Source organism: Schistocerca nitens, chromosome 3 (assembly GCF_023898315.1).
Source record: "Schistocerca nitens isolate TAMUIC-IGC-003100 chromosome 3, iqSchNite1.1, whole genome shotgun sequence".
Taxonomy (NCBI): Eukaryota; Metazoa; Arthropoda; class Insecta; order Orthoptera; family Acrididae; genus Schistocerca; species Schistocerca nitens.
This window is the reverse complement of record NC_064616.1, coordinates 794,716,676-794,733,091: the sequence shown is the minus strand read 5'-3', so window position 1 is coordinate 794,733,091 and position 16,416 is coordinate 794,716,676. Positions and strand designations below refer to the sequence as shown.

General features: G+C 40.5%; 1 protein-coding gene across 1 annotated transcript in view; it reads right to left on the bottom strand.

Annotated features, from left to right (window-relative positions):
• The window catches only part of LOC126248813 (DNA mismatch repair protein Msh2), a 244,481-nt gene that overhangs the window by 69,293 nt on the left and 158,772 nt on the right, over nt 1-16,416 (bottom strand). The window contains exon 9 of the mRNA XM_049950222.1: nt 3,726-3,923. Coding sequence (XP_049806179.1) covers nt 3,726-3,923 — 198 coding nt within the window. The remainder of the gene's footprint in view (nt 1-3,725; nt 3,924-16,416) is intronic.

Sequence of the window (16,416 nt, the reverse complement as noted above, 5' to 3'; positions counted from 1 at the left end):
TGTTCGAGGAAATGTAAGACATGTTATTTGGTCATAAGTGTGCCACAGTGCAGTGCCTTGCCTCCTCACACAGCATTCTATCGCACGTTACTGTACTTCACTCTGTGGAATTGAAACGTGTATATTTTGTAATTGATGCCATCAAACCATATTCAGGACAGTGGAAATTAAAATGTCCTGTGGTGTCTCTCCTGCTTACAGTCGGCCAGTTTGTCCCTCTTTTTTTTTAAGAGAAAGAACTCTCCAGAAAATTTGCACTCTTTATTCCCTATCAGTTAACAACTTGCTGCTTTGTGTGACATAAAATTAAATATAGGATACATAAACCCAATAAAGACATGAGACAAGCAAGACAATACACATTTCTTCAATCCTTAGCTCCTAGAATTTTTGTCTCTCCAATCTTGCTACAGCTTTACATGACGTGCTTTCCTTTCTGCGAAAGAATATATTACCCCATCAAAGTTCGGCAAACGTTTTGCTACATGAAAAGTTGAAATGTCGTTGTCTAATAGTGAAAAAGCTGTTAATACAAATAGAACCCACGACTGTTGTGGTTTCTCGATCAGATTAAGTCTATTTTGTCACTGTCTTCTAGATAAAACAAAATAGGCCCTTCTAATACTGCAACAATTGTAACACACACCAAATAAACTAGACTGTTTTGGCACAAACGTTTTTTTTGTAACGACAGAATATAAGTCACAAAGTATCAATATAAAATACCTATTAGGCTTGCTACAAGCAAAAAGCTTTATGTTAGGAAATAGTTCCACACTTCATTCATATGCTCCAGTTTCTCAAGCACGAGATCGAAAAGTAGTAGTATGAAATTTTTATACAAACTTGGAATCGCCATATTTTCCAAAATTTGTGTGATGTCCCTGTTTCTTCTCCTTCCTCGCTCTAACAAACAGTCTTGTCACCACTAATTCAGTAACTATTCCTGCAAATGTCAAAGCTTATTTGCAGGTTAACTTCACTAACTCTGCCAGAATCACTGGTTTAGTTATCCCACGATTATTCTCCGTTTAGGAGTTGTTACGTGTTCGTACAATGCGTTTTCCGTGCTTCTTCCAGAATAGAACATAAAGCGGCTGCTAGCCGGGGGCTGTACAACTAGCCCTTAGTAGTATAGCGATCTGGCCAAAAACGTTCTGTCAAAATTTCATATTCTTGGATACACTGAGAAGGTAATACGTAATCTTTCTTACCTGTTATTCGTTTATTTCCACTCCTGTAGTCTGAATCTATGGATTTTGCTAGTAATTATAACAACGCTCATCATTCGCAAACCCAATCAACCACACAATCAGACAGCAATTGGCATTCATCCGTTCCGCCTTACTCCGCTCAGCTTGTATAGCCCCTTTTGTCTGTAGGAAAGTTTGTTTCTACAAGCGACGAGGAATCCCCTGACCGAGACATCATGTACACTATGCACACATTCACAAATCAACTTACAATTCATTCAGAAATCATCTTATAATGTGTCAAAAATGTTCAAACACCGACAGGGATGCGTTTCAAAGTCATATGAATAATCGGTAGACTAATGTGCCTTTAGTCACTTTGTGAAACAAGGTTCCCCCCCCCCCCCCCCCCCCTCAAGAATATGAAGAGAAATTAAGAGTTACTGTGGAAATAGAGTCAGTCACTCAAACCGTTTAGTGCAGATTGTCACAAAAAACACATGAATTTATGGCAGAGGGTAACCACCACTCAGGTCAGAGTCACTTACTTCACTGATGATGTCATTATCTGTGCTGTATGGAAGAATAACTGGAATTGCCTATGGATGAATTAAATTCTTCCATATTACTTTCTACACTCACTTCAAATTTACCAAGCACTTTTAACAACTTTTCTGAGCAATTTACATTACTCCACTTTTCTCAGATTCCACAAACAACTTCAGAATTTCTGTTGTTGTAAAGTTTGGAAGTGACATGGTGGAAGCTGGACAACATTGTGACTGTATTCTTTTTCCACATCAACAACATATTATGGAAATGTGGCTTTTAATGTCTCAAAAGTTAAGAGTTCTGCCTTCCACATATCGCCCTGTACATGCATATGGTAGCATTAACCACTCAATGATTCAACCTTTTTTCACTGTCATTGTTGGACCTTTTATAACAGAGTGATATGGAGTATTACAATTGTAGTCAGCCTATTTGAGTTTCCCATTGCCTGTCAAACCAAAAGAAAGCTCTTGTGATTCACCTCTTCGTAGTGGCCACCTCATTTTTGTTGACACAAAAATGTAGAACGAGTGCAGCACAAAACTGGAAGATGTTCTAACAATGTATGACAATTTTCACAGAAACAGTAATATTTCCACAAATACTGTTCAGAATTCTATTCTGGCAGGATGATCTGCCTTAATCCGTGTTTCGACCAAGTACACAATGACCTCACATGGTTCCTTCGTAATTCTCAAAAGCACCAGTAATTCATTCTGTAACAGGTCTGTGATTATACTTTTCTTGAAATTGAAATCAACAGTCTTCATTACTGTACATAAAGGTCTTTCTCCCACTGCCATATCTACAGCAATGAACTGCATCTGGCTGCAGTGTGCATTAAGTTCTTTACACTTTCTGTCTTCTTGTTTTTACCAAGTGCCGTTAAGTTATACAAGCCAGCCTCTTTAGGTTTACAGGGTATTTTTCTTTGCAATCCATCATTACCGCAATTTTGTGTATCTTCAGAGTATCTACAGTTATTTCCAACCCCCCCTCCCCGCCCCTGCTCTCAAAATATTCCAGTAAGGAGCTCACAAACACTCACGTTTCACGATGCACAATTTGAAATCACTGAATGCTCCAAAGCAAGCACATTTTTCTGCATACGTTAACTATTAGCTTAATACATCCTGTCATATAAAATTAACAGACACCACTATAAGATGAGTTGTTACCTTTAGCTATCAATTCCATAATTTATGTATCATTCAGGACTCTCCATTATTATATATAGGGGCAAGAACACATTATCTCATCCAAATTAAAGAAGGTTTTGGGAGAGGGGGGCGGGGGGGAGGGGGGGAGGGAGGGAGGGAGAGAGAGAGAGAGAGAGAGAGAGAGAGAGAGAGAGAGAGGGAGGAAAGAAAGAATCTGGTTGAGGAGATTGGTATGCAAACACCCACCAACATAGGGGTCAGTAACGGTGGGTATTGTATGAGCAAAATACTCAGCTGCAACATTTTTACATGAACTACCCCAGCATTCAGCCTAACTGATTTTGAGAACTGCGGAAAACCCAAACCTGAATGGCACGACTGCTCCACCATTGTGTGAGTGCCGTGTCTTTAGCAGTGCACCAGCTTGCCCATTAATTTCAGGTTGTTGGTATCACTAGTCAAACGTGAATTATTGGAGTTGCTTAATACTTTCCTTTCTTTTTTAAAATTTTAGATTCATCAATAGTATGTGTGAAACACTGTACTTTTTTAATGATATTTGGTCTATATTTTAACCAATTATACAGACAATTCAGTTTATTTTTCAGAAGCTGTATTCTTTCATTATATCAGTATTCAAATTAGGATTGATGGTTATCTTGTATATTTCATTTAAGTTTCCCGGAAACTGACAGACTTTGGAGCATTGAAAGATTTTTGAATACAACATTTTAAAGACACTGGCCAACAGAAGCACAAAATTTTGTCTCAAAGAAAGAACACAAAAGACAAAAATACCAGAAAAAAAAGTATTGCTTACTTGTAACAGTCTTGCAAGGTTGCTTTCTGCTGATGCAGGCGTTTTGCTAGGACCTGAAAATCTGGGATTCTGCGCAGATTTTCATCCAACAAGGACCTCCTTATTTCAGGTGAGTTGACAAGCACCTCTACAACATCAAGTCTCTCATTTATTAGGTTAATATCACGCAAAGGTTGCTTCAACCACTGTGACAGTAATCTGTAATTGAAAATATAAAAAATACCTCTTTCAGAGAATGCTACTACAGCTACATTCATTCAGAAAGTACATTGTGTATTAAAAATGTAAGTATGATTGAAAGTTACAGCATCACTTTAAAATAAATAAATAAATTTTAGCTGCAGGAGAAGGTCACATTGCTCACTCCACAGCCATGTCTCAAAGTTACCCATTTCTAGATACTTCTTCTCATAATGACTCATTATCCTCTGCATTTATATGAGGCAACAGCTCTGTGGTGAAAATACCACAGTCTTGACCTGCAGGTTTCTATCACTATTTTATCAAGTAGCTCATTTATATTGATAAAATTATGCCCTGGCATCCTGCTGCAATGAGAGCAATATAATGGTCTGGCTAGGCTTCAAAAATTTATTTGCAGGACATATGCGCTACTAGGCTTGTAAATGCCACAGGAAATTAAGACGATTTTGACATATCTTCTAGCTGCTTCAGAATTGTTCACAGTTCTGTACAATATGCAAACAGGACAATACAAAAGCAAGGATGACAGAAGAAAATAAGGCAATAAATGTCACTTGTTAGCACCCAGTGGTAAACATAGTAATACCCTTTAAGATGGTGACCAGTGATAAAGTGCGTAAAATATCTCCCACAAAATGTAAACAGAACAGGTAAACAGAAAGTATGTAAAAAACTTAACAGCAAAATTTTGAAATTGAGTAAACATATATCTAGTCTGCAGTTTTTAATAAGTGTGCAAAAAGTGGACATAAATACGCTTACCACAATGAAAAGTGAGTCGATCTTATCACAAAACACGCAGAATCTCTCTGAAGACATTTTGGTCTCTTCAGATTTAAAGTGGTCAAAAGTGTCGTACAAAAGCAGTGCTGGTACTCAGAATATGAATGTAAAAAATCTGTGATGACAATTTAAACTTAGTAGACAAAAACTGCATCTGGCAGTGTTTGCGAAACACGCAAAGAAGAAAAGTGTTGTGTGAACAAAGTGGAACTAAAATGTTCATCACTACAAGAAAATAAATCAAAGACAGCAACTGAGAGCACAGCTGATCTACCAACCTCAAAGTGTACTGCAAAGTCAATATTGGCTGCAGAAGACATAAAAAATTTCCATTAATAATAGAAAAAGAAATTAGTAAAGCCTTAAACCTTCTTTTCAATATATGACAAAGTGTATCGCTTCTATGCTGACCCTAAAATCAGAAATGAAATCATTACAGTTTTGTGAAATCAGGTGCCAGTTCGTCTGAACTAAGAAACGTGGTTGGGTCAAATGAAGTGAAATGATTAAATTAAATAGTCATGACATTTTGTTCTGATTGGTGGTTCAAAAATGGCTCTGAGCACTATGGGACTCAACTGCCGAGGTCATTAGTCCCCTAGAACTTAGAACTAGTTAAACCTAACTAACCTAAGGACATCACACACATCCATGCCCGAGGCAGGATTCGAACCTGCGACCGTAGCGGTCTCGCGGTTCCAGACTGCAGCGCCAGAACCGCGCGGCCACTTCGGCCGGCGATTGGTGGTTCAAAAGACATCAACAAAAATGAGACACACAAGGCATTCTATGAACTAAAATTATGTCTAAGTCACACACACGAATATCAACAATGTAGGAAAAGATAGGGTGCTGTAGGAAAAGATAGGGTGCTGCCTACTGTGAAGGTGACATGTTAAGATGCAGACTGGCACATTTAAAGGACACTTACACAAAATCTTTCAGATACCGCCTTCATCAAAAAAAGATAACAAGAACAAAAAGGAAAGAGAGAAAGATGAAGGTAGTGGGTGACAGCTTGTGTGTAAGTGTCTTAACTGTGCCTGTCTGCAACTTTATGTGCCATCTTTACAGTAAGTAGCAATCCAACTTTTCCTGCATTGTTGATATTCCAACCTGGAGCTTCCATTGTTTGATTTCACACAAGCAAATGTTATTTTCATAGCATATCACATTGTTATAACCCTATGAATGAATAATGTGCAAATCAAGAAGTAGATGGAGTAGGCAGGACACAACAAACTTCCAAAAAGTGTTTTGAGAAGTAAGAAGTCACAAAAAGTTGTGAAGAAGAAGAAGAAGAAGAAGAAGAAAAAGAAGAAGAAAGTTATGTTGTTAGGTAGTTTACATGGCAGAGGTCTTGGCCACCTGTTGCAGGATTAACTAGGGTCACACTACTAGTTCACAAGTTTTTCAAACTTAGTGCAAGTCTGGGTCAGGTGATAGAGAACACAGGTTAACTTCACAAAGGAAGCTGCAACGAGACATACTGGTGTTGGGCTTGTATCTACTCTGAGGCACCATGACCAGCTTCATTTAAACTCTTCTGTTACTGTTAATTTAGAGGTGGAACAACTGCTTGGATCAAGTATGGGGTCTCATACTGGTTGGGTTCCAGTTGACTATCAGTAGGTGGGATGATACTAGGCACGGCCTTCACCTCAACAGGAAAGAGAAGGGAGAACTCGCTGGATTAATAGCAAATAACTTAAGGGGACGGGGATGGGGAGGATGGCACTATCACAAGTGGTAAAGTACTAGTGGTTACAAGTGACAGAACAGCAGTTTTTAAGGGTAGGAAGGGCAGAAACAAAAGATGTCCAGAGACAGGGTGAAAATGCATTCACATTGTTAAGACAGAAAGCCAAAAAGCAAATTTTAATGTACAAAATTCACACAAACACCCCCTGATTGAAAATTAGGTTCATACAGTTGTAATTCAGACATTGCACAAAATCAATTATCCTTAATGCACCACAATATCTAAGGACAAGGGGGTAAGCTTAATGATTGCTTATTTGTGTCAAAGAATTAAGAGTTGAGCAAACCAGTCGATATAATCTGCCTTTCTGAACATCATGTGACCACTGGTATAGATACATTAAATGTCACTGGATTCAAGTTAGCTTCTTATTTCTGTAGAGAAAATATGGAGAGAGGAGGAGTTGCCACATTTGTCAGAAACTGTTTTGATCTCAAGACTATCGATATTAATAAATTCTGCTCAGAGCAACTATTAGAAGCTTGTGCAACAGTAGTACTATTTCACAATCAGTCCTTCATAATAGTAAGTATATACAGAGGACCTTCAGGAAACGTTAACATCATCATAAATAATGTGGAAGCTCTGTTGTCCCATCTCACAGTAAAAAAACAAGACAATCGTGGTTGATGGTGATTTTAATGTGGATTTATTGAAAAGCTCTGTCAGTGAACAATTTGCACAATCAGTAACACTGCCATGTGCAGTAAGCAGTCAGTCTTCATCTGATTGGGATTTAATTACATGTGATGTTTCTCAAGGTTCCTTCTTGGGTCCATTACTTTTTCTTGTGTACATCAATGACTTGTCCGTTACAGTGCCAGATGCTAAGTTTGTTTTGTCTGCAGATAATACAAACATTGCAGTAAGTAGCAAGTCAAGTACAGATTTAGAAATGGCTACTAATCAAATTTTCACTGACATTAATAAATGGATTAAAGCTAATTCACTGTCATAAAACTTTGAAAAGACCCACTATATGCAGTTCAAAACCTGTAAGAGATTTCCTTCCATAACGTATGCAGAGATGCAAGTCAAAAAGGTTCACAGTGTTAAATTTCTGGGATTACAACTCTATAATAAATTCAGTTGTAAAGGGCATACTACAGAATTGCTGAAGTACCTAAAAAAGACTTCATTTGCAGAGAGAATTATGTTGGATGCATGAGATATAAAAATTAAACAAAAACTTTGGACGCTTTGCTTACTTCCATTCTGTTACGTCATAATGGGATCACATTCCGGGGTAACTTGTAAAACCAAGCAGAAGTTTTTAGTATGCAAAAGCATGTAATAGGACTCAATTGTGGTGTAAATTCAAGGACATCATGTAGAAATGCATTCAAGGAACTTTGTTTTGTAACCACTGCTTCTCAGCATATTTATTCCTTAATGAAATTTGTTGCACATAATACATCTCTATTTCCAACCAATAGCTCAATATATAGTATCAACATTAGAAACAAGAACAATCTACATAATGACCTAAAATCAATTACCTTGATCCAAAAAGAGGTCCAATACTCAGGAACACCACATTTTCAATATATTGCCAGCTACCATTCAAAACTTGGTTTCAGATAAAGCACAGTTTAAACAGAGTGTGAAAGTTTTTATAGATGAATATCTTTACAGGATCTATTAGACAAAATGAAGTAAAAATTTCTGTTAGATTTCAGTTTTGACAGCACATGGTCGCAACAGTCAAGATTAGATATTTTGTATATGATGAAGTTATTAAAACTGCATAACTATGTTTCATTCTGACAGTGTATTAATTCTGAAATTAGCAGTTCCATTGTATTTTAATGTATTTACCTATTTTGACAATCTCCAGACAAATGATCAGGGTAGTGAGTATTACATTCAAATGTTTTTATCTTATGTTGTACTTTGTGACTTATTCCACACACCCACGAGAAAATCTCATTTTTGGGTCCACGGAACAAAAACTGAATCTAACCTACAAAGTGCAAATACTAATCTCTCTAAAATCTGCAAATGATTAAAAATGTTAAGTGTTGTAGAATCAAATGGGAATGGAAGAAGATTTCACACACACCACTGACTTCATCTCAATGGCCTTCGAAAGACTTATTTACACAATACAATTACAGCTGAAATGCAGGGAAAATTAAGCAATCCAAGATCAGGTATGGTAATGCTAAGTTGAGCTTCAGATTGAGCAGCTTCAGACTTGTATGTAATGCAGAAAAACATACAAAAATGCAGTGTACTAATGATCAAAACTGCACTGTGACTGTCCCCAGTATGCTATTAAACAAACAGGTAGCATCCGTAGTCATTTATTCACAAAACAGTAATAGCAACAAAAATATAATTGAAACAGTAAACACTCCTGAACCCACAGGCACTAAAGTGAATACTAACACAGTGCTCTGTATTTTGTATCAGAACATTCACTCAATAAGAAATAAGCTCTTGGAAATCCAGATTTAGTGTCTTCATGAGCTCAAAAATGAACCGTATTTACCGGAGTATAAGGCGCACTGGCATTAAAGATGCACCTCTTTTTTAATACTTTTTTAAGTGAAAAATTTATCACTTGATGGCTCTACTGCAAAACAATTGTGACTCACTTGTGCACGTGCATCTAATATCTAGGAGTTGAAGGAAGAAATACTTGAAACTGCCATGAATCTGAATTCTCATACAATAAATTATCCTCTGTACCATTATGTGCATTACTTATCCCACATTTCTTAAATTATTTAATCACTGATTCAATTTTTATAGATTTCTGTGAAGCACTGACCCACTCACAAAACTTGAGAACTGTTAGGTCTCTTCCTTCTTCCAAGTGTTGAATTTTCAAAATCTGTAGATTGTATCCATCTGTTTCACTCCTACTAAAGAAATTGCTGAAATGGTCTGTTGATACAGACATCCAATGGTTGAAGATTGAAGTAGACAATTTAACCCTCCTGAAATACAAATAGGGCAGACGTTTTTAGTAGTGGCCTCCAGGTCACCTAGAACAAATTTTATCTACACAAACCCTCCTTTCTCCTACATCCATCCAGCCTTTATTGTGTACATGGACAAATACATCAAAAGTGGCGGTAATTTTGTCCCATCATCACAGCAGGATAAAATAAATGTGTAATGAGTTTTTTTGTGCCCTTAAGTTTTAACAATAACACTTTTTGTGCCTTTTAAAATCAAACTTCTGTTAAAAGGCACATAAAAGGTTACCAGAGTCTCGTCCCTGTTTCCCATTTGCAAAAGCTAGAACTTTCCTCTTTTGTTTGTGATGACGAAATTCAACAATTTGCTCTTCATACTTGTCTGGCATCACCTGTGATATTTTTGCCTTGGTCCACATACCTTTTCATAAACCTTGAACATCATGATGTTGATCTAGTAAATTCAGCGATCCCTTTGTTAGTGGATATTGCTTTCACTTGATGAATGACCATTTTTGTAGATACTAAAATTCCCACAGTTCTGCTCCAAGTTACGGCCATTTAACAGTTACACTTCTCAGATTACGTTTACTGCGAGGTGCTTTTTTGATAACATCTTCCTAATTCCAGAAAGTTATCATTTTTTCAGTTGGAGGTGGCCCTAATTGCCTTTCTGCAGCCATGTTTCCATGTTCTTTACTAAATGCAATCCCTTGCAGATTAAATTCAGTAGCATAGTAATGCAATTTTTCAGCCATAGTTTGCAAATGAAACCACAATACAGACACAAGTGGATCCTGAACACTAAACACAACAATAACTGACACTTGAACGATCAATATAAAAACTGCTTCATTGGTTCATGGGTGTGGCGTCATATAATGTTGTAGAAGCTGTACAATATTTTGACGAGACAGTTGTTCATCATTTTCAGGTGCTTACTGATGTGTTGCTACAATGGCTCACCAATATATACACTGACTTGCTAAAAAAGTGCAAAACCCTTGGCACCTGTGCTTTTCTAGTGAGTCAGTGTATATATTGGCAAGCCATTGCAGCAACACGTCAGTAAGCACCTGAACATGATGAGCAGCTGTCTCGTCAAAATATCGTGCAGCTTCCACAACATTATCCGACGGGATGCCCATGAACCAATGAAGCAAGAAATTGGACAAGTCATGAATGTCTAACGTGACAAAAAGCAAAAGAAGTATATCATTTGGAGATTAAATAAACTTTGCCATCGAGTCACATGAATAAACTGACAAATGACCAACTGAATACATTTTCTATGTCTAAAATAGCAAAGTTACCTACAAGAATAACACCCACATCCTGCACCTCAATAGATACCATATTCATGAACACTAATTCTACACCTGTAATCAGTTTGCAAAATTTACCCGATGGCCTCTCTGATCATGAAGGCTTCTTATTTAAGGTAAACAAAAGGATGCAAACAAACCCTCATTACTAATGATCACATACATAAGAGACATTAAAGATGCCAACAGCTAAATGCTAAGGAGCACCTGCTAAAGCAGAAGACATGGGAAAAGTGTTTACAGGGTTGCCACATGTTTTCCCAAGTGAAATTCCCTGGTATTTCCCTGATTTCCAGTTTTGAGATCTCAAGGATAAGTAAGGACATAAGCTGAAGAAAAAAAGAAGAAGAAGAAGACAAAGACGAAAAAGCAAGGACTTCAGACGAAGAAAAAGCAAGGACTTCCGTGACTCTCCCAACTCTGTTTTGTTTTAGGGCACAAAAACAATTAGTGTCATATGCGCCCATGTCAAAACTGTGAAACACGAAGACAAAGAGAGGAGTTCAGAATGACTTCATGTCAATCCGCAATGACGGAAGAGAAGACAGGTAAAAACACGGATGTGGAGAAAAGGTCTATAAAATACGCAATAGAGAAATGGAGGTCCAGAACTAAATATTAAATGGTCTTCTCCATATTACTGCAATGGATAAAAAGTAAAATGTGGTCAACAGCGTGAGCACCATTCTCTAAAACAGCTGATAACTTAGATGGCAAACCCAAACGGGAATGTAAATGGTCAAAACAAGGGCATTCCATCCGTAAATGGTGGACAGTTAAAATTGGGCGCAATGTGCATGAAGTGGTGGGCGAGCGCCACTTAACAAATGGAAATGGCTAAAAAGGCAGAGCCCAATATGCAACCTAGTTAAAATGACCACCTCATGGCTGGAGGGCCGACAGGAGGTCGTCCAAGCCACTGGAAGAGGCTTAATAACCAAGAGCTTATTCCAATGAAAGGAGCGACGTCAAAGTGATACCACCTGCTGACAGGCGGCAACACAGAGATGATCAGAGAGACTGTAAGAACCAGTGGGGCTTGGCAGCAGCATCAACAGCCTCTTTTCCTGTCAAATCAACATGACCAGGAACCTACATAAACATCACAGTGGCTCCATCAAGAGTGAGCAATTTAAAGCTTTCTTGGACCCATTGCACTAAAGGATGGACCGTGTACAGTGCACAGATGCTCTGAAGGGCACTGAGAGAGTCTGAGCAGATGACAATTGAAAATACTGTGTTGCTGGATGTACTTCGTGACTTGATAAGGGCGAAGAACTCTTGCCGTAAATACAGAGCACTGTGCCAGAAGCCGATACCGAAAAACGTTGGCGCCAACGACTAAGGCACACCCGACACCACAAAGGTACTATCGTGCAATTCCATGTGAAGGTCATGAAACTGAAGGCGGTAGAGCTAGGCTGGTGTTGCATTAAAGCGAATAAGGGCAAAGGTGAAAATGGGCCGCCCCACGAAGCCAAGGAGATGAGGAGTTCATACCCATCGGGAAAGCTGCTGGGAGCATGAAGTGAATCTGTCGGAACAAAAGCCAAGAACGAAGGAGGTAACAGAGAAGAGGAATGTACCCCATACTGGCAATCAATGGAGTCATCACTGAAGGAGGCATATGATTGGTGGCCACGCATGGCATACAAATGGCATGCATATCTGCTGAAAAGAAAGTCACAGTGGTAGTTTGGCAGCTTCTGCGTACAGACTCTCAATTGGGCTTGTGTAAAGGTGCCAGTGGCCAAACGGATGCCACGATGGTGGATAGTATTGAGACAGCGTAAGAGGGATGGACATGCAGATACATAAACAAAGCACCCATAGTCTAGTTTCAAGCGGACATAGGACCGGTACAAACGGAGAGCAGTTCAATCTGCACCCCAGGAAGTACCACTGAGGACACACAGGACATTGAGGGACTGCGTACAGCAGGCTGCCAGGTAAGATACGTGGGAGGACCAAGAAAATTTCCTATCAAGCAAGAGCCTCAGGAATTTCATAGTTTCAATGAATGGAAGAGCAACAGGCCCAAGATGTAAAGAAGGTGGGAGAAACCAACTGGACCACCAGAAATTCATACAAATGGTTTCGTCAATGGAAAAACTTAGGCCACTATTGATGCTCCAGGAGTAAAGACAATCGAGACATTGCTGCTGAAGGCGCCACTCAATGAGACAAGTCCGTGAAGAACTGCATTAGTTGGCAAAATCAGCAACAAAAAGGGAGAAGAGGATGCCATGTGGGAGACAGGCCATTATCGGGTTAGTGGCTATAGCAAAAAGATGACGTTCAGGACAGAACACTGAGGTACACCGTTTTCCAGGATAAAAGTGTCCAACAAGACAGAACCCACAACTACCTTTTTAAAATTCCTCAAGGAAACAGAGCAGGCAGCCATAGAAGCTACACGTGAAGAGAGTGCGGAGGATACCAGTCTTCCAGCAGGTATTGTTGGCTTTCTCCAAATCGAAAAACAAGGTCACAGTCTGGGATTTCTGCAGAAAACCATTCATGACATGGGTGGACAAAGTGACAAGATGTGAATTGCAGAACGGTGCACTCCAAATGCACTCTGTGCAGTGGTTAGTAAATTGTGATACTAGAGCCACCACACCAGCCAGGCATGAATCATATGTTTCATCACCTTGCAAACACAGCTGGTGAGAGAGATGGGGCGGTAGCCAGAAGGAAGGTTTTTGTCCTTACCGGACTTAGTTTTCTGAAAGTATTTGTATGGAGTGTAGCCATGTATGGAAGTGAAACGTGGACGATAAATATTTTAGACAAGAAGAGAATAGAAGAAGAGGAGCTTGTGGCACAACTTGAGTAGAAGAAGGGATCGGTTGGTAGGACATGTTCTGAGAAATAGAGGGATCACCAATTTAGTATTGGAGGGCAGCGTAGACGGTAAAAATCTTAGAGGGAGACCAAGAGATGAATACACTAAGCAGATTCAGAAGGATGTAGGCTGCAGTAGGTACTGGGAGATGATGAAGTTTGCACAGGATAGAGTAGCATGGAGAGCTGCATCAAACCAGTCTCAGGACTGAAGACCACAACAACAACAACAACAACAACAACAACAACATGACAGTGGCTTCACGCCAGCATCTGGGAAACATGACCTCTGCCCAGATGCAGTTGAATGTATGAAGGAGAAAGTGCTTGCCCACAAGAGGAAGGTGCTGTAACATCTGAATGTGAACATTGTCTGGCCCTGGGGCAGAGTGCACGATCTAGCTCCCTTGTAGTCAAGGCGGCATTATAACACTCAAGATTCTGAGAAGGGAAGCGTAGCGCCCCCGAGCCTCCTCCATTTGTTTCCAGTGGAGGAAGGCAGGGTGGTAGTGGGAGGAGCTCAACATTTCCACAAAATGGTGGCCCAAGGTGTTGGAGAAAGCAATAGGGTCCACGATAACATCGTCTGCTACTGTCAGGTCGGAAATTGGGTAATGGATCTTGGTCTCCGAGAGCCGTAGGAGGTTGGCCCACACGATGGAAGAGAGGGCGGAACTGTTAAAAGAACTACTGAATGAACTCCAGCTGGCTTCTTTGTTGTTCTGAAGAATGCGATGACAGTGTGCACGCATCTGTTTATAATTAATGCAGTTTACCATTGTAAGATGATTGTTAAAAATGCAGAGCGCACGTCTCTGTGAGCAAATTGTGTCGCTGCACACCTCAGTCCAACATGGGACCAGGACACGGTATGGTAAAGAGGAAGTACGAGGAATGGAACGTCCTGGAGCGGTAAGGTAGCGTTTGTAAGGTACTGCACCTGGTCATTACAACTGGGAAAATCACGTTTGTCAAAGATCGTCAGGGAAGAGTAAAGCCTTCAGTCGGGCTTAGTAAGCTGCTATTTGGGTGTACACCTAGGTGGGGTAGGATTCAGCAAACGGATAGCAGATGGGAAATGGTCATTCGAGTAGGTGTCAGAAAGAACAAACCACTCAAGACAATGGACAAGATGGGCAGAGCAGAACGATAGGTCCACATGGGAATAGGTGTGTGAGCAGTCTGAAAGGAACATGGGTGCTCCAATGTTAAGGTAGAAAAGGTTAAGTTGGTTAAGAAGGTCAGCCAAGAGGGCACCTCTCAGACAGGTTGTGGGAGAACCACAAATGGGATGGTGTGCATTAAAGTCACCAAGCAGCAGAAATTGGTGAGGTATCTGCCCAATAAGCTGGAGGAAGTCGGCTCTGGTGAGGTAGAATGATGAAGGGAAATAAATGCTACAAAGGGAAAAGGTCAAGTGAGGAAGGAAAAGGCAAACTGCAACAGCTTGCAGATGGGAAGTCAGGGAGATGGGTTGACTATGAACGTCATCCCATATGAGCAGCATGACTCACCCATGAGACGGAATGCCGACCTCTGGCAGATGGTCAAAACAGACCACGAAAAAGTGCGAAAGCTCAAAGTGGTCATGAGAATGCAATTTTGTTTCCTGAAAGAGTCCAAGTGGTCACAGAGACTCTATAAGCAACCGTAAATCCTCTTTGTTGGATCCAAGGCCCCAGTCGTCCCATTGGAGTTGAGTCATGAGGAGGAAAAAATGAAGGGGGTGTCACCTCTACAGGGCACAGAGGCAGGAAGAACCTGCTTCATGAGGTCCACAGAAGCACTGGCTTTCTTCTGCTGTCTGCCTGCAGAGTCCAATGCAGAAAAACGGTTGGGGTGCACACCAGCGAGATGGAGGCTGGTCGGGCAAAGGTATCACACGGTGACACCGTCGAAGAGGATCATCGAGTCGGCGAAGGAGAGGACTGTTTGCCTTTGCTGGACTTCTTCGAGCCTTTCCGGTTAGCAGAGGAAGACTCAAGTGTTGGTTGGCTCGAGGGACGTAGGAAGTCTTAATGGGAGTATTCCTTCTGTCTTTTCCGGCCTATCGGTTGTGTAGCTGGTGACTTCACCCCATGAAGCACGAGTTTAATATCTTGTTGCACAGCTGGACAAGGGGACTGCAATGCTACCATGACACTTGGCTCTATCACAACCTCGGAGGTGAATTTGAGGTCATATGTCTGCATGGCCATGTCCTTCATGGAGTGCGATTAGCAAGAACTACTAGAAGTGCCAGACGGTAGAATGCAAGGTTTGTGCCTAGCCAATAACTTGAGAGCGACCAGGTAAGGAACCTTTTCCTTCACCTGGATCTCCTGGACAGCCTACTCATCGAGATACATGGGACAATCTCGAGGAGGCAGCATGGTCACCATTGCAGTTGATACTACAGGTAGGAGGATGCGGACAAACACCCTTGTGCGCATCCCTACCCCAGGTTACACGTTTGGCCAGGTGCCGACAACACATTCTAGTGCGGTTGAAACAATGACACTGCTAGCAGCGCATTGGGTTCGGAATGTACAGTCAGACTGCGAGACCCTCATAGCCTGCTTTGATGTGGGATGAAAGCACCACTCTATCAAAGGTGAGAAAAAGAGTGCGTGAAGGCACTAACGAGGCATATACCTTTTTCATCACCCAATGGATGGCAATGACACCGTGATCAGAGAGGTATACTTGGATTTTGGCCTTGGTCAGACAGTCATGAAGCCTAATGTAAATAACATTACAGGAAGAATTCAGAGTTCTATGGGCTCCAACACAAGCAGGATAGCCGTGGAGAAGCAAAGCAGCAAGCAGTTCTTGTCCTTGAAAATCGTAAGTAGTCTGAAAAA